Below are 25,578 nucleotides of genomic sequence, written 5' to 3'. Positions count from 1 at the left end.
AAACTGCTCTTCCTGTCTTATCAGCCTGCGGGGGCCCGCATCCCTATTTCCAAACAAGTTAGATGACTTACAGGCATCCTGCTCAGTACCAGAGAGTATGGATGTAACCCTTCTGGCTTGGCAAAAATGCTGCTGACAAATTGCAAATAACATCTTGAGAAAACCTGACTTGTGGCTGCAGTTACATTTTATTTCACAGAAAGATGTGAAATGATCCCTTGAATGGATGCCTGAAGATCTGACAAGAGTGGGAAGAGTTTCCACTTGATTCTGGAAGCAGGATTTCTTCTCTTGGGACTTTCTGGAATAACTTGTGCCTGCTGGGTTTCTGGGGAGATGTAGCTTGATGTGTATCACCCACCAGACTGGCAGAAGACACAGTGGCATGGCTCACACGAGGGTTTTTCCTCAGTGTTGACTTTCTGCAGTGGGCAGAGAACCTGTTGGAAGGGTTGGAAGGTCTCAGCAGCTCAGTGGGAGTTGTCTCATGGCATGAACATATTGTTTTCAGTGTTAGGAAAATAATGTGGCAAGTCTAGTATTTTTCACTGTTTCCAGGAGGTTGTACTATTTCCATGCTCTTGTATACAAAACTATCCATGCCACTGGCTACAGTCTTTAAAGAGTGCAGTCACTCTCCAGTCCCATGGGCTGGCATCATTTTTCCTCTCTCCTCTGAAAGGGGTTTGTTAGGACAATGTCACACATTCTTGTAAGTTCAAATTCAGAGGATACCCAAACCTTAGGTTTTAGAATGACTTATAGCTTAAACTCTTTTTAAACACCCAGGGCCCACAGGAGTTCCTCTGCTCCCATGCCTAATTACTCCCACTAGCAGGAGGCTATGACCATTTTGAATTTCAAAATGCCCAGCTTCGATGCTGAGGCCTGCATTACGTTGCATCTTTGTCTGCAAAACTCAGGAGCTTCTCTCACTATCTGAGCCATTTTCCATGGCCAAGTTGTGTAGACAGCATTCAGGTCACCTTTTCTTTTCCTCCCCATGTCAGCCAGGGCCAGTCTTTCCATCTCACACAGCCACTACCTGGCAGTGCTGTTCGAGACATGTCTCATGTTTCCCACTCTTGGCTCAGGTCACCACAGGTGCTCATGTGGTTGTGCAATACAACAGGTTAGAAAACTGATCCAGTCAAAAAATAACAATTTTCCTTCATTTTTTTGTTTTTTTTTCTCCTCTGTTATTTCTAAGCTAGATCCCTTTTCTGAGCTGCTTCCCTAGGGAGAGGGTGTCACATCACAGGGTGCAGTGTGGGAATATGGACGGCACTGGGGGAGGAGTGGAGATCTTTGCTGCTGACATAAGATCATGTCCACCAGCAAGGTCACTTCCACCTGACATTGCTTCCACTCCCTTCTGGAGCTGAAGAGCACTCCTGGAGAAAGGTGCATGGTGGTTGTGGTAGGCAGAAGGCATTGAAGGAGACAGGCTGCTCTGCAGCCACAGGCCTCATGGATATTGAAGAGACTGCAAGAAAGCAAACATGAACTTTGAGGATGCTAAAAGCCCCCAATATGGGAAGTGGGATTCATAGCACTGTTGTATTTCCCTAAAATCCCTAATTTTGAGAGGAAGAAGTGCTGGATAATTTCTCTTCCAGGCTTGAGGAAAGCTGCCCTCAGGAGGGAGGAGAAGAGGTGCCTTGTCTTGATCCATTTGGTGCGCTGACCCAGGAGACACTGTGAGGAACTGCAGCCTCAAGTGCCAGTCTTCAGATTCCATCTTGATGCATTCAGTTGCTGAAAGCTTTGAAAAGGTGATCACTTCTGGATAAGAAAGTGGGTTCAGATGACAGTCAGGGACACAGAAAGAAATGTACAAGTGTTTCAGTGAGATTATTCTACTTTTTCAATTACTCTCTCATTTAAAGTCCTTTAATAAACATCCTTCTTCACTGAGGTGCAATGCAGATTGCATGGGGCACCTCAGTCTTCGTCTGGTGGTCACACATTCTCTAAATGAGACTATTGATTTCTTTCTTACACAGGCTGGAAATACAACTGTGTTGGACTGCATATTTGTGTGACCCCCTGAGTTGGTAATGGCCCCATTTCTAAATGATGGGAGAATAAGATCCAGTCACAAGTTTATTCTTCCTCCCTGGAGAAACAGATCTATTGCCTGCAATGAAAGGCAGCTAGCAACTATCCAGCAATTTTAATTCGAGCCTATATTGCTCCCCTCTCCTGGAGAAAGTGAACTGTTGTAATTAAAGGTAGTTAGCAGTTCCCTAGCAAGTATAAATACTTGCAGCCACTAATTACAGTCTGCTCTCCTGTTCCCCTCCTTGCCACAGGACTGGGCTGCTCAATTTAGGGGGAAATATCTGCCCTCACTTCTTGCTAACAGTTTGTGATCCCATTCAAACTCATTCAGGAATCTCCATGGAGGGTTATGACCCATAGTTTGAGGAACGCAAAGCTATAGAAACATTTTTTTTGTGATTTATTATGTTTCTAAAATGCTGATATTATGTATTTAACAATGTAAGCAAAGGGGTGGTACTTAGTATCATATAATGCCTGCATGACTATTTTTTTAATAGCTACATTTTGATTGTGCTATTTAATTTGCATTTTATTTTACATCGTTAACAACTTTACTGAGGCCAACTCATCATCCATCAAGAAATCTGAGAATATGTTCTACAGTCTTTATTATTCCTGGAAGTAAGTTACTATGCTGGTTATAGAAATTTGGGATAAGAAATAATTTTGATATTGCTGACAGAATTTAAATATCTCCAAGACTTAGTACTAAAAAGTGCCTTATGGAAAGCTTAATATTCTCTTGATAAGTGGTAGAATGTGTTCACTATCAAGGAACATAATCTTTAATTTTCAGTTCTTGGAATCAGTGGGGTTACTAAATGGAGTAAGACTCTCCTCAACGTGAACAAGGATATTGGAGGCCAACTCACCACATAGTAACTTAAATGCTGAGTAGGAAGCAGGGAAGGGAAGAAACCAATCACTCAGGTGTCTCAGGTACTTGAGCTAGAGAAACCAGCCACAGTAAATGAGTATGAATTATGCTGTTTCACTACATCAAGAATTGCAAATTACAGGACAGTGGCTGGTTAGACTTTGATCCCCAGCTGAGTTGGTTCAGATACATTTAGGGCAGAGTTTCATTGATCTGTCTATAGTCTATCAATCATTCATGGAAGATTCTAGCTGCACCCCAAGACTACTGGGACAAAACAAGTTTTCAGCCAGCAGTAATCATGATCGGGTTCTCAGCCTCCAGAGATTTCATCTCCTTTCTCCATCCTTTATTGCAATGAGCCAGAGTTTGGGAACATATTTAGGTTTCAGTGTGTGTTAAATGAGCTACCAAAATTAGCTTGAAGTGTGACAAGTTGCAATCTGTTGTTGAAGGGAAATCAGAGAGGAAATTAAATACTTTTATTGTAATTCGTACTGAGAAGTGAGCTAGCTTATTGTAATTGGGACTGAGCAGTGAGCAGAACGGGTTGAATACAGCTATTGAGATGGAGATACAGGAGTGTTAAGAGTGTTCCCCAGAAATCCCTCTTTTTTTTAATTTGTTGCAAAAGGATTGCTTCATAAACTGCTGGGCTCACAGGCATTTTTGGATAAGAAACAAATGAAAACTACTGAAGTATGTTCTGCTGGGCTTGGAAGACTGTCTTGGAGGCACTGCGGGCTGACTGTAGATGCATTTTCCTATACGTCACCCACAGCAACCTTTGGCAAATAAAAGCCAATAAATTGGCTGTTGGCAGATTCAGGCATTTTGCTTTCCATCTTGCCTGTCCTGTGGATTAAGTGTTGTTTTTGTGAGAGAGCTCAGTTACAGTGATTGCATGGAGTTACACGAGCTACAGCAGAGATGTCCCTGAGATGGCACAGGTGTACACGTGGTGAGAATTTGAACCATTTCTTTGGGGACAGTGAAGCAACACATGCTGCCTGTGCATGAGTAAATTGCACAGCTTCCAGACCATCTTGTTTGTCTTCCTTGGGTGGTAGGTGCTGCCCTGGAGCTGTGCAGTGAACCATTTATGCTCTAAGTCAGCAGCTCTCATATTAGCAACCACCCAGAGTGTTGGATGTCACCCTGTATTGGACTGCACTTAATGAGCTGTAGACACACTTTTTCCAAGCCAGGGTTAAGGAAAGATGTCATTACTATATACTGCCATTTGGGAACCAAACCAGGAAAAACACTTTTATATCTGTCTTCTTTCACATTTCACTCTTCACATGTCTTCCATGTTGATTCTGTTTTCATTTCCAAAGATTTTGTTTGTTTTTAGCTTAAATGCAGTTTATTCTAAAGCCAGTGAAGCCAGGAAGAAATTTTTGTGAAGGGCACAAGCTGATTGCATGGCACAGTTTGGGTGATGGGACTCCACAGAGTGGGATTTTTTTTCTGCTTCAAACCTGGGTGCTGTAGTGGACCCAGAGAAAAACTTCTGGATAATTCTCTTATTGTGAACCACAAGCAGAGTTTTCCATCTTCCACACTAAGATGAATTTATAAACACCTTCTTGTGCTGGAAGTTAGACCTGTGCCTGTGAGAAAGAGCTGCCCTGCAGCCTCCCAGCTCCCCTCCCTCCCTGCCCAGGTGTTTTTAGGCTGCGATCCAGCCAGCAGCCCTGCTCTAGACAGGCTCAGCTCATCCTGTGGGTATCTTTCACTCCAAGCCATGTTCTCCCAATGTGTTAAGCATCTTTCTCCCATGTCTTGAAACCCTCTCCAGTTTTCAGTGTTCTCCTTGAAGAGTGCAGAGCTGCTCATCAGGGCTGAAAACAGAGGTGATGGGAACCTCCTGCACCCACAGACCTGCTCTGGTTAAATGCCCAGGAGTATCTTGTGGCCACGGGAAGTTGCTTGAGCAGATCAGGTCAGGCAATTTATTGTAAGTGATTCCTGACATGCCTTCTCTCACTGTATCATTCTGTACTTCCCACTGCTCCTAGGGGCTTTGCTTGAGGATTGCTTTCCAGTGTGGATTTCTGAGGGATTTAAAATCACTTGTAAACTGCAGCTTGAGTGTTTCTCTGTAAATTTGCAATATAAATGTATGAATGTGATTTTCACTGTCTGGTTCATATTTATTTAAGATTTACAGACTGTAAGACTTAAAAGGGTCTTCCTTTCTTCCCATTTTGGAGTTGGTTATCATCATCAGAGCCACATCTTTTAAGAAACTGTAAAACTCCTTCTGGATTTCATGATTTCTCTGAGGCCTTTCAACACCTCAGTATTAATTTTTCACCGTGGAGTTTTATTATTATATTCTTGGCATACATTGTTCTTTCTACTCTACTTTGCCCATTAATCCTTATTAATCTTCAGGGGCAACAGTCTAGTGACTTGAACATGGCACCTGGGAGTGAAAGACTCAAGTGTTAATCCTGACTTTGCAGCTGACTTGCTGTGTGGCTTCAAACAAGCCACATCTCAGTCACAGTCTCCCTGTCAGTTCTATAGAGATAATAATTGTTGCTTAGCTCTACCTAAATACCTCTCAGGGGCATTGTATTAAGTAGTTAATACTTGTAAAGTGATGTGGATCTCCAAATTGCTGTATAATCAGCATGGGTATTAACCGTACAGAGAACTTTATAAATCTGTAAATGCTGAGTCTTCTGTCCTGCATCTGCTCAGATTTTTCCTGCAGTTTGGCCCCAAAAACCATGCAAGGTTTCAACACAGATGAGCTAACTTTAATCTTTTTCAGTGGAGATGAGCAGAAGAAAAACCCTTGTTATTTTACATTAATAAAATGGTTAATTTCCAATGCCAGTGTTAGGAAGGTCTCAGTCATTGCAAATAAAGCAGCAGTCACTTTGGAAAACCCATTCTGTCTCAACAGAAGTAGTCTCCTTGTCCAGGAAAAAGTAACTTGGTTGAAGTGCTGCTTGCACTTAGGCTATTGTGGACAAGAATTGTCAGTGTTGTGCCATGGGCTTTAAAAGATTTATTGGGAAGTCTGAAAGCTCAGAAATTAAAGTAGATTTTTTTTTTTTTGAGAAGTCCAAATATATGAAAATAGGGGAAAGACAAGCCTAAATTCCCCAAGTAGTGGTAACACTTCCCAGGGATGTGCTATGTCAATCAACTGTGATGCATTTGCTACTACCCAAGTATCTGCTTGGATTGTGCAAGGAAATAAAAAAGAAGACAGGAGTAACATCCTAGGCTGATTGAAACCAGTGGTTAAACTCTCACTGACTTCAGAGGAGGCAGTTCTCATCCTAGGTGCAGGAGAAATTGTAGCAATGGTTCCTCAGTCTCTTTTTCTTAAAGGGTATTTGATGGATTGGCTTCTGAATCTTTTTACTTATTTCTCATCATGTTCTAATATAGCTTCTACTCCCTTTATAATGTCTTTCTCCCCACAATTTATTTTCTGCATTATTTTTTTCCCCTTAATCCCTTTCCCCTTTTGTGTTCATTTTGTTTTCTGACATGCTCTCAGCTGCCTCTCTATTTCTGTTGTCTCCCACCCCTGTACACCACATCTCCTTCACATAGGTCCTCATGCTGATGGTGATGCTGGCATCACCCCTGCCCAGGCTCAATGGCCAAGGGGAGAGAAATGAGCTTGACCTTCTGCCTTGCAGGGAGCAAGAGGCAGCTCCTGGGGAGGCTGTGAGACTGTGAGTGTGTGCATGCCTGAGTGTGTGCACATGTATGAGAGAGGCACAGCCTTTAACAGCTGGGATGTTACGAACAGCACTGATTATTTGTGACTGCTGGTTGTTTAACCCTTCTCTTGCAGGCATGCTGGAATGCACTTGCCTGAAGGCAAACAGAGCTTGGTGGCCAGGCTTGAGCAGGACCAAGGCTCAGGCACAGTGTCTGGCTGCAGCAAGGGCTCTCTAGAGCAGGAGGTAAAGTGCACAGCCTGGAAAGCTTATGAGACAGGGACAAGCAAAATCCAGCCTGGAAATGTTGGATCTAATCCTTCCTCATGCTTCAAGTTAGCCAACACTGCTGAATTGATTGCAGCAGGATATGTTCCCACGCCAGTCAAAACAGATGTTCATACAGTAATTCTACTTCACAAGGGGAAAAAGTTTTAAGAAAATATTTCAAGAAGATGGGGTTAAGAATGTTACGTCAGATACAGAAAGAAGTCTTGGAAAAAAGTGATATGAGTGGAAAAGGGCAGGCTTTGGAGATTTACCAAGCTAAAACTTAGCTTAGTCACAGCATCCACATGAAGAGACAAGGAAGATGTCCTACACTTTAAATTTAATTTCCTGTCTATTTTGGAGTTTTGCTACTAAGGAGCATGCAGATCAAAGTGCCATGTTCAAATATCCCCAAATTTTGTGCATGTCCAAGATCCAAGCAGGTCTCCAACTTTTTTCACTGTCATTTATAGTGGTGGCATTCAAATTTAGAGCTTGATCCTGCTTGCCAGCCATAGAATCTGATTTTGTAAGATAGGCAGTGATGTGAGCCAAGTTGGCAGGACAAGACTGAGCTCTTATTTTGTTTCATCTGACAGTTTCAGTGAGGCAATCTTGGTCTTCTTGTCATGCCTTGTGGAAGTGCAAATTTAGATGTCACGGAGATTTTAAAATCAGAGCTGGCAAACCACAAAAAACCTTGGCTCAGCTGGCTTAAATCTTACTCTGGATTCTAGTTAAGTTGGATACCAAAAGAATTGCTTCTCTAATACACAGGAAATAATGGACTTACCCAAGATAAGTAAGGCTGTTACAGTGCCTATTCCTCCAGTCTAAAAACACACTCACATTATAGTGACAGGGGGCTGAACAGAGCATTTGGATTAAGTAAAAAAAACACATGAGGTTCCAGCCATTCCTTTACCCAATACTTAATTTTTTCCACTTTTGCTTATCTCTAATTTGTGTGGTTTTGGTTGCAGTCAGACTCGTGTGTAGCCAGACTTCATGAAATAAGTTTTCTGTGCTCAGTGGAGTGATAAACTTCTCATCAGAAAGATATTTTCTTCCAAGTTTGTCAAGGCTTTTTTTTTTTTTTTTGAGAGAAATTCATTTGCAGAAATGATGCAGGCTCTGTGCTTTTTCTCTAGACCTGAGCATTCTCATCTCCTTTTTCACTCATTTTCCTTTCTGATCAAGGATCAAATATTGCCTGATGAAAAGGTGAATAAAAGGGAATACAACACTAAAATGACATAATGTGGTTAAAATATTTGGACATGGCATATGTGAACACAATTAGCACTGTCTAAAAATGGTTCTAACAATGAACAGGGCTATGCAGTGCTGTGTTGCAATTTGCCCAATGAAACTTTTCTCTCCAGATATTCCTGCCTTGGGGCTCTGCTCAGTTAATCTTTCACTTTGGAAAGTGCTCTCCAAACAGGTCTACAGAAAGAAAGCTTTGCTCCTTTATCAATTTGTTTCACAATTCATTACAGATGGCTTCAAATTAGCTGAAATATTACATTTCATATGCAGAAGTACTGTTTATAATGACTCTACTAAGAATCATTCCTTTGGGGAGAAGGTAGATATGTGACTGTTCATTTCAGGATGATTTTCTTCTTTTTGTTGATTGTCACTCCATATCCAGAAGTGAAAGGGAGAAGTTCCCACACCAATTGCCATTGAGCTCATAGAAGGGCTCAAAAGCACAGGGCTTTTGTCCTGTTGCAGTGTTGTGACAGATTTGGCTTGTCCTAAATGCCTGTGCTGCAGACAGTCCTACCAGAAGGATGCATTTCCAGCAATGTGCCCTGGTAACCCTCAACATGTACATGATGGGATTTTAGATGTCCCATGACAGCTAAAAGTGTAACCAAATCAGCATCAGTTTTTATGGCTTGATCATGACCAGGGTGATGCTGAAGCATGGACAAGTCCCCCAGGGCCAGCAGCCCACCCCAACTGTCCCTGGGCTGCCATGGGTGGAAGGCAACCCCAAGATGCCCAGGAAGGCGCCAGGCTGGGTGGGCTTCCAGCACCCTATGGGGCTCCAGTGGCCAGCCAGATCAGGCTGACAAGACTTTTATTTTACTGTGCTAAAGCTATGAACTTTCTGAGGCTGCTCTTCCCCTGAGGTCTCCTGTGAAATGACAAGGCTTTCTGTTTGTCTTGGCTTGCCTGCGGAGGGGCTGGTTTCACTTACACCGCTCACACCCTGGAGGACCAGTCTGTCCTTGTTCTCTCTTGAGGATGGTGGCCACTTGCACGCAAATGCTGCCTGATCTCTTCCTTCAGTGCAGGACACATGAGCAAAATGAAGGAACTTGAGAGGATTGATTGTTGCCTCCCTGTGCACTCTGCAAGGGGGGCACCTTAAACCCCTGCGGTTACCTGCCGCCACAGGAGAGTAGTCATACTATTTTTTCTTTGAAAAGAAAAATCTTGTGTCTTCCCTTTCGAGATCAGCCAGGGCTAGAGTGCCGAGCCATGTCCCTGGGAGTGTGTTCTGATTGCTTCTTCAACTTCTGTTTATACAATTTTACAAAATTTTGGCAGGAATCAAGAGCACATACCAGGGTGTTGGCTTTTATGAATCTCGTGGGATGTGAAAGTCAAGCTGACTCGATGAACTTTGGTTACATATTCCAGACAAGCACAATGACTCTATTTATTCAGACTTGGCAGCCAGAATGCAGATTGACTCTGTGGGTAATAAATTTTCACAGCCACAAAACTTCAGTGGCAACCAACCTGATCCTGTGCAAAAAAAATGCATATGAGGAAGCAGACTTGGGTTGCAAAAATATGTTAGATTATTATTCCATGTATGCGTACCAGTCAGTTAATTTATTTCGCTATTGATTGACACGAATTGCACAAATGATGCCAGGGATCTTTTTCCCTTTAAAGGAATTATTTTCTATTACAAAATGTTCCTGTTGTAAAAGGACAAGTGAGGGGGGGAAAAAGAGAATTGTTCACATTACAATTGACAATCTCCTTTTAATATTTCACCCAAGACTGATTTAAGTTATCCAGTGACCTCCACGGAGAAGAGCAGGTTATTATAATGGGGACTGTTTCATGTGCTGTGCCACACTTCAAAGAGCCAAAAGGCAATAACCACTACAATTCAGTAGTCTGAACAATCTTAAGTACAATTTTGACATCTTCATGCTACAAAGCTTCAGATGCTTTCTGGGAGAGATGATGATGAAATTATTACTCTATGTGTTATAAATCAGAATGAATTGGCTCTTTAACTTGCAGATTTATGTTAACTACCTTGGTATCTGCTAATTGCATGCTCTTCAGATATTGATTGAGGATTAAAAAGTATATTTTCTTCAATCTGTGTGGTGTAAAATATGCCAACAGGAAATTTTCTCTCTGCATATTAGATCCTATGATCACTGCCTGTAAAATTGAAACGATCAGTTTAAATGGATAAACTATGCTCATTAAAGAGGAAAAATACATTTATGTAATTAAAATTACGAGACTAATATGTGTGGATAATATAATTACTGTGGGTGCACATGTACTGAGCTCAAACCCAGCCTCTTTGGCTTCTCCTGGGTCTGTGAATCTCAATACCTTAATTGCTGGTGTTGAGGGAAGGGCTGGGAATGCTTTGCCCACTGCAGTCTCAAAGCTTTTAATCATGCCTCTGTCTTGCATTTGGCCTCCCTCATCCATGGCTCACATTCCTTGGTTTGGTCACAGCACTCCAAACACCAGCCCTGGGAGCACAGAAACACCTGTCCCCCTTTGCACCACTTCAGAAACTTCCCATTCGCTGCTTGGCAATTTCAGACTTCAATGCAAAATCTCCTCCAAAGTTTTCAAAGTTTTTCCCCTGAACTTCCCCATTTAGAAATCAGCAAAATTAAAAGCTTCCCAGCTTATGTACAGCTCATCTTCAGCTCTTTGAGAAACTGGACTTCTTGAATGAATTTGACAGCTCAAAGGTTAATTTATTACATGAGGAATATCTGGGAATCTCTCATGTACTGTTCCTATCCATTAATCTCTGATTTTTTTTTCTTTCCTGTTTCTGAGCTCAGGATATATGAGATTAAAGAGCCTCTGAGTTAGGAAGCAAAAGGAAACGAGTTCTGCTGACATTTAAACACAGGTCCATCTGAGCAGTTATTGGAAGAGAGAGTCTGTGTTACTCTTTTTTGTGTTTATTTCCTGCAAGGTGCATGGAAAGGCAGTGTTTTGTTTTTTCAGCAGGTAAATTTATTTAGGATTGTTCATTAAGCAAACCTGCAGGTCTCAGCTAAGGTTCTACCAAGCATTTCATACAGCAGGAGCCAGCCTGTGCCTCTGGGAGATTTTTGTCTGTAGAGCCAAGTTAGGAAAAAAATTGGGACTAGGAAAGGGGACCAAATAAATAAGTAATTTCCAAAGGCTGCTCATGCCAGGGCCTGTGATGATTAGAAGTGAGCCATGGGATCTCAGGCCTGCTCTTTGCCATGTGGGTGGTGAGCTCTCTCCTGGCTCTGCAGAGCTTGCTGGAGCACCGAGGTAACAGACCCAGCCTGTATCAGCTGCATCTTGGAGCCCTGGTGACTGAGCAGAGCCCTGGCACAGCACATGAACACACAGAAGATGTTAGTAATTACAAGTCATAGTGCTGAACCAGAGGTCCATGTATGCCTGCCAGATCAGCAGGACTTTTCCACAATCCCTTCTCTGCCTAAACCTACTTATGTTCTTTATGCACAAGAAACACTTTCACATGTCCTTTTCTGATTGCTATGAAGCGAACCAGAATTTTTTCTCTCTGGCTCTCCCAGCCTGTTTCACTCTGACATGCATTACTCAGGATCCTGTCTCCCTGCCTGAAGGACATCTCTGCTGGCCAGCATCTCCTGCCTCCCCTATCACCCAGCCCCTGGCTGCAACATCATGGTCCCTTGGTCTGCTTTTGTTACTTTTCAGACCTCCCTTCTGTCCCTCACTTTACTTTGTCCTATGCTGTCTGTGAGCTGTATTTTAAACTATCTAGACAAGCAGGAAGAGTAATTAAATGTGAAGTGTTTCAGGATGAAATATGTTAAACAAAAAGAAATTGAATAAATATGTAAATAACAGAATCTATGTGCTGCATCTTAACACCAAGAAGCTCTGCTCAAAATAGATTAAAAGGTTTTGATTTTTTACAATATAGCCCACCTGTTGTGTGGGCTATATTGTAAAATAGAGACATCTAAGAACAAGAGTTAAAGAAAATCATGCCTATCCTATGAACCTAGAATTATTTGTCTAAGTTTTTGAATTTCAGAAGTCTGGATATTCATCCAGCCTACCCATCTAGATACTCCAGTTACCCATGACTGAAATAATCATATTTGAAGCTCACATGGCTTTGCCCCAGCCAGCAACAGTACCACGCATCTTCTTGCTCACTCCCCCTGCCCCAATGGGATGGGGAGGAGAGGCAGGGACAAAAATAAGTTTGTGAGTTGATATAAGAACAGTTAAACAGTTGAAATAAAATAAATAAAATAATAATATTGTAAGAATAGTAATTGCAATGAAAAGGGAGACAACAAAAAGAGAGAAATAAATTCCAAAGAAGGACAAGTGATACAAACTATGATTGCTCAGCATCCACTGATTGATGCCCAGCCCATTCCCAAGCAGTGATTGGTGCCTCCAAGCAAACTCCCCCCAGTTCATGTACTGGAAATGATGTTCTGTGGAAGGGAAATCCTTTTGGCCAGTTTGGGGCAGCTTTCCTGGCCATAGGCTCCCCCAGCTTTTGGTGCATCTGCTCACTGGTGGAGCAGGAGACACTAAAAGTCCTTGACTTGAGGTAAGCTCAGCAACAGCTGAGACATCAGGGACTTATCAATGCTGTTCTCACACTGAATCAAAGCACAGCACTGTACCAGCTACTAGGAAGAAAATTGACTCTATCCCGGCCAACACCAGGACAGAAAACCACATTGTATCTGTGAGATGCAACCAGGAGCAGTACAGCCCTCATATACTCTGGTGAAGGCATGGGTTGTGCATTTTAGGGAAAGAAGGAAGGGAAGGGGGTCTTGGCCTCACTCCCAACCAAATCATCCACACCAGGATACTGAGAAGAACAGAGCATAGCACTGCCTGGCAACAAGGCACTCAGCTGATCATGGGAAAGTCAAGCTCCAGCCCTATTCTACTAAATCCTTAATTATTTAGACAAAACACAACAGTATTTTAAGGAAAAATTGGGAGACACCTCCTACAGCCAACAAAACCCAGCTCCCCTGACACATGGAGAACACTGGATGGTGTATCTGCTGCCAGTCAGGGTAGGGTGTTTAAAACACAGTTGCTGTAATCACTGTGTTACAGAGTAATCAAATGCACAGCCAAGGCTTTCTCTCAGTTTTCTTTAGCTTTCTTAGCAGGCATGGGCCACGCAGAGTCAGGACCAAAAATGCTCAGAGGAGAGGCCAGGGCTGGGGGATGCCAGAGGCAGGTAAGAGATAAGCAGCCCAGCAGCTAATCCCCAGGGCCAGCTCATGATTGCAAAGTTGGCCTGAACCCTTAATCCAGAATTCCTGTTTCTCCCTTCCTTGGCCACTCTTTAAAACAAAACAAATTCAAATCAGAAGGAAGCTGATACAAAAACCTTCTGGGTCGCATCAAGGTAATAAATCAAGAGCACTGCAGCCTGTTCCCTACCAATCCAGCAGTTAGCACACGCAGGCTGGCTCTGAGCAGCAACATCTGTTACTCCACTTACAGTACTGCCATGTATTTTGATAACCTTTCTGTATGTTTAGAAAAAGCATTAGCAAAATATTTGCAGTAGCTCAGTCTCGACATGAAACATGCTTCAAGTGACACGTCACTTGTCTGGTTCTTACCTGGTCATTCTCCTCTTCATCACTGCTTAACTTGAGGTCATCTTCTAGCATTCTGGAAAGCAAGCAGAATAAATTATAACTTATCAAAATGCTTTAGATTGGATATTTTCTCAGAGCTACTGTAAATATTTAATAATGTAAATAGAAAGAAAATATATTTTATCCCAGGAATTTTGTAGCTGTGACATTATAACTTATCCAGTTGCTATCAGCTAACTTTTTAATTAATTTCCTACTATTGCTGCCTAAAAAAAAAATGTTTGTTAGAGTAATAATGGATTTTGCAAAAATTCTTGTTATTACAATCACTGACAAACAATTTTATATTCTAAAAAGAATATTTTTGATGCTGACAGGTCAGTACTCTCCCTGAGAGGAAATTTCTGTCCATTTGGCTTTGAGCTTACAAAACAGAAGTAGATGTTTACACTTGCAATACTGCAGCACAAAATAAGGTTCAGTGATGTTTCCCAAAGGCCACTTTTACTTTATTGCATGCTTGTTGCAAAATTGACATTGACTGAAGCAATTAAAACTAAAATATATTTTCTTAGTGCACAAGAGTATCAACAGGATTTCACTGTTATGTAAATATAGAAAATAATGCATCTTTTCTAATGAGGGTTTCATCCTGCCTTCCCATATCCTTTCCCCAACTTGATTAAACTGGTTCACAAAGAAGAGGAATCTGGTTTTATCTCCATACATTTTTTTTACAATCTAAGATTAAGTAACCAGGAGTTAAAGGAGTTGAAGACATGCAAAGATTTCCCTCAGTGCTTGAACAGTCTTAGAGAATAGGACCTATTTTTAAAAAGTACCTCAGTAATAATAGTAATAATTCAGAAAGTTACTAATTTTTCTTGCACTCTTGGAAAAAAAAATCTGTAATTTCATCTCAGCTCCAGAAGAAAGCTTGGTGAGCAATTCAAACACATCCTGTGCCGTGGGTGGTCCCTGGAGTGTAAGTATTTCAAGAAGACATATGTAGCAATTTCAAACCACCTCCTTGTACTTGTGCCTAGATCTTCCAAGAGCGTGCCTGCAGAGCATGACTCTTCCATGGGCTCCATGGTGTGCTGTGCCTGAAAAGAGCACAGAGCCCAGCACGCTCTCCTCAGCTCCTCGTGTGCGCACAGCCCCTGCCTGCTGCTGCTGCCACAGCTGCTTCCCCATCTCCCCACGGCACCTTTCAGGGAATGGAGGTGGGCGAGAACAGGGCTGGGGGTCGGAGCACAGATTCTTGCCAGTTCATCTCTTAAAGATTCTCCTCTTGCTTCTTTCCCCACATTTCCTTCTACTTGTGCCAACGTTTCTCCTTTGTAAAATCAGCGTATCAAACTCAGCAAAATCTCTTGGCAGTGCAGACACCTCGAATAAACAGGACACTCATTGAATTGGAGGGACTTGACAATCTCCCAGCGGGACTCGCCTGTGTTTTATTTCGAAGTATGTCCATTGTCAGGAAAAAGCTCTCTCTGCCACCTCCCAAATCAGCAAACCTTTGATGGCCATATCAATGCAAGCACTGACCCAGCTAACAAGCCCTGTTGAGAAGTGGGCAAACAGGACAGATATGATGACAACACAGGATTCAGCTCCTAGGAAATAAACCACATGAGAGAGGCAAAACTTCCTGTAAACACCACAAGATCCATACTGGCCTTGGATCTCATCACTTACAGGGATTCAAACAATCTTATAATTGCTCATTCTTTTAATTGGATCTGTTTAGGCCATGCCTCATGCATGAAAATAGAAAGCTCAGATCTGGAATTTGGCACTTATGTGATGAAATCTGCACTGATAGTGATTTAACCAGAAAGTGGTATGCTTGTGTGAAAAGAACTCCCAGGGTGTCACTGCCTGCTCTTCCTCGAGTGCATGAATTTCTGCTAGTGATGTGGTAGTTAAGTACATTTACTTTAGGTTTAGCAGTTTAGTTCTTCTCCTAAATGGAAGCTGAAAAATCAAAAGCATATAATGAAACATTCTAGATACCTCTGTGTATTTATCAGTGTCCTGGATTTTTGTATTAACATATAAAAAATGTTTTGTGAGCTTGTCATTAGAAGCAACTAGGATATTTAGAAGCCTTCAGGCTGTGTGGTGGTGTGAGACAAGGACTACAATCCAGTACCATTCAGACAAAAGGAATAACAAAGAGCAGCACTGATCCTTCAAACTCTCCTTGCTTGTACATCTTAGACCATCTTTATTTTCCCTGTCTGTTTTTCATTTCAGAAGTGCTGCTTTCCAAGAAAAGCACTGCCTGCCTGGGGCTCACAGCCCCTTTTGGAACTACCATCAGAATACAAACATGCTCCTAACACTGGGGATAAGAAAAATAACCTGGTCATCATAAAATGCTTGGTTTTTTTTCCTCCTAGAGAGGGATCTGGCTGATACAAGGATGTATCAGGTTGCCAGTACAGGTCTACCTTGTAAAGCAGGAGCTGTGCAGGTATAACCTCTGTGCCTGAAAGTCTTCACTGGCTCCCAGACAGCTTTCACTCTCACATGAGGCCCTCAGCCATCATCCACAAAGCCACAGCCAGAGCAGGACACTGTCACCTGGCCTGGACTGAGGAGGGGATGTTTATGTTACAGGGATTCTATTTTGCACTAAGTGTCTTAAGTAAGGTATATTGGTTTTAAGTATGAATGTTTTTGAGGAATATTTCTCCTTAACAGCTCATTTCCATCATGGAAACAATGGTGGTTGAAAGAAAAATGCCACAACTGGACCACTTGAAGACCCCACTTGAAAAGAGTGAGAACAGAAGAGAAATAAAATACTCTAAGCTCACAAGAGGTGTTACATTAAACTGTAATTTATCTCAAAAGCACTTTGACACAAATTCAGCACAGAATGAGCTTTGGTACACCATGTTAGCAGAGCACTTCAGACCATGTTTAAAACAACCCTTGTTTGAGATGGGATTTCTTTACATAGTCTGGCAAATTTAGTATAAGGATGGAGAGACAAGCACAGACAAGCTCATGTGCAAACACAGCCTTTACACTTTTTTCAGAACATGCAAAATTCAGGCCAGTAAGTGACATCATGCATGAGCTTTCAGATTTTTTAGAATGAGCCTAGCTTTTATGTATTTGGGCACCAGTAAAGAGGTAAGTAAATACAACCTTGTAAACAAAAGCCAGAGAAATGAAGTGGTACTCAAAGCAGCTCTGAAAAACACACAGCACCACTTAGGGCTTCTGCACTTGAAAAGGGCACATATGGTCAGGAAGTCACTTTGCAGAACCTAATTATGCATTTTAGTGAAATCTCTGTGAGGTTGTGGAGGCAGTGAGGGGTGGGTTTAGGCAGGAGTGCTCACTGCTCTCTAATTAATGCATTTGTTCCTTTCTCTACAAAGAATGTGACAGGTAGAGCCACAATGAAAGGAGAGGAGGATGGGTTTGGGATATTGGGAAATGCTTCAGCAAGCCAGCTGGTTTCATTCTCCAGGAACAAGGGGTTGCAACCTGGGATGATGGGCCATTCAGTTACAGGGGAAAAGGAGGGGCTCTGCAGGCTTACTTACATAAAGAAGAAAATACAGAGTGGTCTGGAGGGCACTGATGTACAACATCTGCCAACGTCAATGTGACTGTGTGTCCAAATCTCCTACAGCTCTTTAGAAACCCTGACCTGTTTTAATCTGAGGGTTACTCACTGCACTGGTTCAGAAGGGTACTGGGGCTGGGGTAGCCTTGTGCTGCACTGCAGAGAGACCTGTGGGACTCCTGCTCATCCCAACTGTGCCACAGGGCCAGGAATTGCTCCTGATCAAAATTTCAGGGGATTTGGGATGGAAGGTCATCACAGGCTGCCAGGGAACCACCTTGCTCAAATGGAATAGTTGAGACTTGCAATTCTGCAGTTTTGCTTGTCTGCCTTTTTACCTGCTTTGTCACTGCAGGAAAGCTAAGTCCCAAGCATGTGTTTTCCTCAGCCCAGCCAGAGTGCAGGGAGCAGCAGGAAGACATCTGCTTTCCCCTCTGGGAATTAACATCCAAGTAACAACAAGTTTCAAGTGTGAGGGTAGAGTCAGGCCTTACGTCAAAGGTTTCTGACAGAGCTGGATGATTCTCCTTCTGAGAAGAAGGAGCTGCTGGGGAAGGAGATGTCAAAGCAGCAGTGTCTGGAGGAGGTCGTCCTCAAGAGCCAGCCAAGAATCTGTGGTCACTTTTGATGTATGGGGCCACTCTGAGGTGCTTCCAGCATAGCCCTACTTAGAAGGATATCTATTCTCTTCTACAGTGAAGACATGCCTGAATCCTGGAATTATCCTTCACACCTGCTGGTGCACATGAAAGAAGCAGCAGGCCTCACACCTTGTATTTCACTTAAACCTCTGATAAATTTCACATTCCTTGGCATAATGGTTGCTTTCCTTTCCCCTGCAAATTACTTACTGAGGCATAAAACTCTAAAAAAATTCCTCTGTGGTTTGTTTTTTTTTTTTTTTTGCTGATTAGAAAAAGGTTCCCTTTTGGCATCTCAAGAGAGGTTATACAAATGAGGGACAAAACTCTACGTCCCTCTGGTGGTCTAAGCTACTATACAAGATATGATCTTTCTTCATGATAATGTTGGTCATTATAATGACCAGAAAAAAAAAATCAAGAAGGGAAGGGAAAAATATTGATAGTGATTAAATCATTAACTCTAATGCTTTAGGAGAGAACATGCCAATGGTTTGTGAGCCCAGGATTTTGAAATTGTCATTTAAATAAACTCAGAAGTTGCTGTCTTTGCAATCTGTAAAATATCTCCTGAATGTGTTAATCTGATCAAGTGTATTGTTCCAGTTTAATTCTAGGCAGCATCTCAGTCAGAATATCATGTGCACTATGGCCTTCTATGATTTCTTCCCACTATGTAGGAAAGGAACTTCAGTAGTGGAAAAATACTTTGATTTTAGCTGAAGCACAGAGTTGCAATGAAATACCAAAATCAAATAACTAAGTGCTCTGAGTTTAGGCTACCACAATGTTTTATTCTGAATGCTTTTGGAAAATTATCTCATTTTCAATGTACCTTACTGGCATTTTATTTTCTTTCTCATAAATGCATACTGACCATTCAAGAACTGGGCATTAGTTTTGATATTACCAGAAACCCAGAAAGAAAATAGATATTATTCTAAGTAGCAGTATGCTAGAAGACTTTCAGACTGACCCCAGATGTTTAAAGTCACAACTGATGCAGTGATATAGAGAAGAAAAGTATTCCTTCACATTATAAAACAAGCAAAACAAAACCTTCCCAGGGGCACAGCACAGTATAAGACCTTTAACTCTTGTCCCCAGAAAAATGAGAGAGAATGCCAGGTGGGAATCTGATGTTCCTACCCAGACTGTGCCCTTATGTTACTGGGATTGTTTCAGCTATGAGTGCTCACATACATAATATGACTTAAGCTCCAATAAGACAAATGTACCTTCAGTTTCTGGCTGTCTTCCATTGCTTTCTAAAAGAGAAATGCTAGGAAAATTATGCCTGGTAAGAAGTACAGAGAATTCATAAGAAACAGATGAACATGTTTCCTTTCTTAAAAAAAAAAAAAAAAAGAGAAAAGGAAAATGAATGTCGTTGCTATAACCTTGGTTACTTGCACGTAACAGATGGGCAGTTATATTCACTACTTACCTACAGCCAAAACAGGTATTTCAAATAGCTTTGTTTACTAATCCTAAATATAGGAGTGGCTGGTTTTATACAGCAGTAATTTTTAATTAATTAGATTCTGATTGCTGAAATTATTTTTCACTCTAGTGCTATAATTGATGCAAATGTTTCACTTTGGAAAAGCTCATGCATTTATATTATCTGAAAAGTGTAGTATTTATTTTTGTTTTATACAAAATAAAGTCAAAAGCCTATGGATTAAGGTAAGCAATGAGATCAAGAGGATATTTTATAAGTGCTGTAACAGAGCTTTCAGCAGGATTGTAAGACCTCTGCAAGCACTGCTTGCAGCATCTAAAATTCACTCTGTATATATGATGTTTAAGTTGTAAAAATCCCCTAACAAACAGTTTGTGCAAGTTCTGCTACACAGAAACATGCAGGAAAACATGATTATATAGAATACCATCAAATCTAATTAAAAACAGAGGGAGAAAGCCAGTAAAATCAGGCTGGTGAAATATTAATGTACTTAATGCCGGAATGAAGCCTATATATCAATGTGAGATTTAATTCCAGAGTGTAGAATTTAAATGCCTGAAAAACGGACTCAGTCTATAGAAATAGAATTAGCAATTCCAATAAAAAATAGATACTGTGAAGGAAAAGTTTTCTGTCCTTGGCTTGAATCCATCTAGGCTGGTCTGCACTGCTCTTCAAAACCATTTAGACCAGCTAAATATTCTGCTAAATTCCCATTACACTGATGGTCTCATTAGAAATGCAAGGCAGTCCTCTCCAAGGGATACAGCCATCACTCTCTCCTAGGAGCAGAAGCTGAAATAAGGTTTCTTCTGCAGCAGCTGCCCCTGTGAGCGACTGTGTTTGCCCTGGTGATGTTTTTCCCCTATAAAAAAAGGGACAACAAATGCAATTGAATCATTCCCTGAATTTTTTAAGTCCTTGGCAGGGTGGTGAGAAAGTGCCCCGCAGACCACAGCACTTCTTGAGAATGTTTGGGCAGAAGGACCCAGAGTACCTCCTGAAAAATGAGAGAGATTGAGGAAAGCAAGGAAACAAACCCCTGTGAGGCTGCTCCCCGAGCAAGAAAGGCACCAAAAATGCACAAATACTCTGAAAAAGGGAAGAGTGATGAGCGACATATCAACAGTTCACACCTAAGTAGTCCAATCAGTCTGAGGGCTTGCCAAAGTTTCATGGCTAATCATGCTCTGTGTGACAGGAGGAAGCACATTTGAGGAATAAGAGTTTTGAATGTGCTGCTTGCAATTTTCTGATCTGTTTCTTGCCTCCCTGCCCCTGCACCCCCCAAAGCTTCTCTAGGTGTGATTAGCAGTTATTTACTAATGCTCTCCCTCTGATTTCTGAGCCATTGCTGATGCTGCCACCTAAAAAATATTCATTTCAAATGTGAAATGAAGTAAGAGTGCATAAACTGCAGCACTGCCTATGTGTCAGCCATTGTGGCAGAAATCTTGGGGAATTTAATGTGTCTGAGACAGAGCTGCCACTGCCAAGGCTCCGAGCTGAATGTGCAGCATCTGATTTTGTACTCAGTGATTATTTCCTTACAAATGATCTCTTACTGCAAATCCCCAGCAGTACAAGCATCTGTCCTTATGCTGGAGTCCTCATGAGGGTGAGGTTTACCCCACATTTCAAGGTACTTCATGAATGACCCTCAGATTTTGCTGGCCAGTGGTGTTCCAGCCAGTGTCTGTACGGTGACATGGAGGATCTGAGGCATACAGATACTTCTCTCTAGGGTAGTTGATTGTAAATAACTTATTGTCTCTAGACACTGTTCAGCTTCCTGTCTGTCTAATAGGAAAACCTGCTTTTTCTCATAAAAAAATATTTATTGACTCTAACATTATTATAGCTTTAATACTTCCAGCTAATGAGGGGCTATTGCTAGAATTTCTTTATTATTGTTGTTCTTCATGTACCTTAAGAAACATCATATTCTCATTGTCCTTGAGTTTTTGTCTAGTATCATCCATTCCTTTTATCCATATTCAGTATTTTACATTTTCTTTTTAGACTGTTATATTGCATGTATATGTAATCAATTACATATATTTAAAATTTCATGCCTATTGCACAAATTGCTTTTTCTTTCTAATTACTACTTTTACCTCACCACTGATGCTGAACTAGCTTTTTGTTGGTTTTTGCCTTGATTGTGGAAATGCAGCCTTTTGCTAACCTAACAAACTCTGCTTTAAAATTTTCAAGCTGCCTTGTTTCTAGGCTTTTCTATCCCATCTATTTATGGTCAACAATTTCTTATGCTTTGGGACACCCACCTTTCCTTATTGGGACTGCCCTTTATTTTTCTAGCTTGGACATAATAAAATCATGGTCTGGTTCACAGGCAACCGTGTGCTTCCCATCCACTGACCAATTTATCTTTATTCAAAGGAGGGGTGAGAATATCTGGTGAAAAGTCATCAGTGCTAGAAAAGTGCCACAAAGACCATCTACAATCTTTACTCCACTTTCAAAGCTGTCGGTGTAGACCTCTGGTGATACCTTCCAAACTAAGACCTCTGCAATCCACCTGATTAACCTCCCTTTCCTTCACAGATTGATGCTGATGGAGTGCCTTCATCCCCTCTTGTAACTGGAGTTGATATTCAGTTGGTATTTTGTCTCTGGGATAAAGAAGAAGTTTGTTGGATATCCTGAGCTGGGGTTTTCCATGTCAAGAAAGGCTAGAGGAGGAAAGGAACAATTCCCAAAGGCTCATGGCTGACTGGCTGATACAGAGAGGCTATTGCAGAATATATGAATGGCACAGGAACATATGGGAACTATACCTCCTCCATTCTGTCTGCAGCTCCAGCCAGTAGAAGCACATCTGTGAAAGACACACCAGGACCCCTGAAGTTTTCAGCATTTCCTTTCAAATACTTTGCCTAGCCATTTCCTGGAAAGTCACTAAATGTATTTTACTCAGTCCCGTCTGCAATACTTATAGCTTCATTTAGTTTTAATATAGTTATAAATGGGCTGTAGCGGCCTGCTTTTTTTAATAACTAAGTAAATGAAACCCTGTCTGTAATAATAAATGAACCATCCATCTGGGAGGCCTCCAGTAAAAATTTCAACAGGTATTTATTGCTCCTTTATGTAAACAGTACTCTGGACAATACAAGTGATTATACTCTCTGTCAGCCCTGTCAGGAAGGAGACAGTAGAGTTTTGGATGAAGTTCCATAGCATACACACTGAATTTAGCAGTTTATTTGACTAGATGGAGAAAAAAATGATTAAAAGAAGAAAATAAACAGACAAGAATCCAGTTGGCTACTGTGAAAGGAAGCATACCGTTTTATTTAAAGATATGGGCTGTGAGGATAATCTATAGAAAATTGACAGGTCTGTAGTGCTACAGACTTTTCACAACTCCAGATGCTACACAGACAGCTCCCTAAACAACCCCACCTCCTCAAAAGTGGAAGGAGTTTCACTGTAAAATCAACACTTTACAGAGACTTTAAAATATATTGTGGCCCTTATAGGTTCACATATTATGGAAGAGCAGTGCCTTGGGAGAATCTCCAACTGGAGTGCGAGAGACTGAAACTCATGCTATCCATCCCTGAGGGTCATCCCTTTCATTCATAGACACTGTTCACACTCTGGAAAGGGCAAAAGCATGACACTTTTCAAGTAATGAAATTTTAATTTAAAGAAATCTCACTGTGAAAATCATCTTCATACCACTGTTATATTCTGGCTCCTAATTACACACCACTACATTCACTATTGTTGGAATAATACAATGTCAGAGTAAATTGTCAAATAACTAATTCTAATAACTAATTTCACTGTGTGGCAAGAAGGGGGGAAAAAAGAAAGAAACAAAAGGCAGAAAGACCTGAAAGCTCACACATGGCCAAGGTGATGTGCTATCACTCGATGCTGAGGAGTGAGCCATAGGGAGTTCTGTGCATTAAACATTCAGGGACCATTGTGACTTTTGTCAAAATTTCCAGCCCTGAGATTTCTGTGGGAATGGGCTTAAACCTCTCCCATGAGCAGATTTCTCAGAGCCTTTCATTTTCAGCCAAGATAGGCACAGGGAAAAATGCATTATTTTTTTCCTTCGAAGGCAGACTGTAAAAGGAAAGCAAAGCCCTCTGCCCAACACCAGGCAGATTCTGCCCCATGGAGCAAATGGATTGCTGCTCCTCAGGAGTCCTGCAGCCTGCTCCTGAAGCTGCATCCATGGCCAGGGTGTTTCCAACAGGGTTACTTAGCTTACCAAGCTTAATTTATTAGGAGATGGTGCATTAGTGATAGTGCTCTCTTTACTCCTCTCTGCTTCTGGTATGTTGGAGAAAAGATAATCCCAACAGGGCAGACATCTCTGAACTGATAGCAGTCCCACCAAAATACAGGAATTCTCAGGTTTGCTTGAGGATGGGCTGAAGGAGGAAGGGAGAGAGGGAAGGAGCTGCTAAGGGAGCTCCAGGACTTGGGGCACAAGTCCTGCACAGACAGGGAAGGTGGAGGCTGGCACTGGCACCTTGAACATGGCCATGAACTTTGCTGCTGGGGGAACACAACACATGTGCAAGCTGCAGTGGTCAGAGAATTCCTTTGCTTCCCACGGAGCAGCAGTGAAGGGATGGGTGCTCATGTAGGGTCCATCAATTCAAACTGTGCTGTGCAGCTCCACTGAGGAGGGGTTTTCCCCCAGCTGCCCTGGGGTCTGATGCCACCAAGTGCTTCTAGCCTGCTTGTTTCACTTTGAGATAACCCCTTCTAGGATGCATAATTGGCTATTCCTCTTTCTTAGAAATAATCTCCTTTGGTCATAGCAACAGCAAAAATAGTCAGCTGAGGGCTGCTCCGTGGATGAGAAGAGTTTTATTCCCAGCATTCAGATTCACATGCTGTGCAGAAATACACCACCTGCACTCCAATATGTATGTATTAAAAAAAAAAGAAAAATAAAAAGTCCTTTTCTAAAAAATACCCTTTGGAAAAAATTATGAATTTAGCTCTCAAACAGTAAACCACACTATATCTCCTTTCTAATGTCTCTTTTTAAATATACACCAGGGAACAACTCTCATAACTCACTTGAAACACACTATCTTATGAGTTATAGGTCAGTCTTCTATGCTCAGAGTGTGTGTTACACTTCCACACAACCTTATGAATTTTCCATCCCTCATCATTCATATCATGTCAGAATATCTATTACAAACCCTTGTTTGCAAGAAGTGCTTCTATTTTATCCTTTCCTTTTATCACTGCTCTTAAATTTTCTTCTGGACACCAGCTTGGCATGCTGGCAGTATCATGTTGGCAGTTTCTGAGAAAAAATCAATCAAAAATCCTATGTCAGGATTGTAAAGAAATTGCAAAGAAATTGTAAAGAATTGAAAAGAAGTAGCCTATTTTAACTAATAGGAATACTGTATAAAAATGAATTAGGCACAATTGTATTCTGATTGCCAACTTCTACCACCCAGCAGCAAACCACCACAACCATCACATAAAAAATATTCATTTGGAAGTCTAAATGATGTCTGATAATGCTTTCTGCCATCCTAAAGCTTTGGAAATGTTGAATCATCTCAAGAAAAATGTCAACAATAATTTTTCACAACGGCTCAAGCATGGACAAGACTGACTAGAATCTTTTGTGAGGGATTTAGATCTGAGGGCAATTTTCTAACACAGTTTAACCATGAGGAACAGTGTGAGGACCAGCCAAAATGCTTGGCAATTGCTAGATTTGAGCAATGCTTTTCCCTAAATAACTAAAGAAGTTTAAATTCTACATAAAATTATAAATTGCAACATTAATGCTGTGCTTTTTTTTCCTGCTTTCAAAAACATTACTTTGAAATATGCTTGTATCTAGTACTATTACAAAGCTGCCCAAGCACTGTCAGGAGTAAGGTAACCTAAGTGAAATTATCAGCTCTGGATGTAGTTCTTTTACATTTTGCTGAGAAAATTAACAAAACTATTTTTATTTTCAGTTACCCCAGATAATTTTTATTGTATTAAACAAAATATCAATTACTTCCACTGATTCAGAAGCTAATTTAATTCCGTTTGCAAAGTTCTAAACCTAGATTTGTTTTGAGTTTCATA

The 25,578-nt window shown here is 41.3% G+C and overlaps 1 protein-coding gene across 1 annotated transcript in view; it reads right to left on the bottom strand.

The window, feature by feature from the left end:
* Nucleotides 1-25,578, bottom strand: part of AFF3 (ALF transcription elongation factor 3) — a 328,079-nt gene that overhangs the window by 82,685 nt on the left and 219,816 nt on the right. Inside the window, exon 8 of the mRNA XM_036389605.2 lies at nucleotides 13,794-13,845. Within this exon, the coding sequence (XP_036245498.1) occupies nucleotides 13,794-13,845 (52 nt within the window). The remainder of the gene's footprint in view (nucleotides 1-13,793; nucleotides 13,846-25,578) is intronic.

Source organism: Molothrus ater, chromosome 2 (genome assembly GCF_012460135.2).
Source record: "Molothrus ater isolate BHLD 08-10-18 breed brown headed cowbird chromosome 2, BPBGC_Mater_1.1, whole genome shotgun sequence".
Lineage (NCBI taxonomy): Eukaryota > Metazoa > Chordata > Aves > Passeriformes > Icteridae > Molothrus > Molothrus ater.
This window is presented reverse-complemented; position numbering and strand designations above follow the sequence as displayed.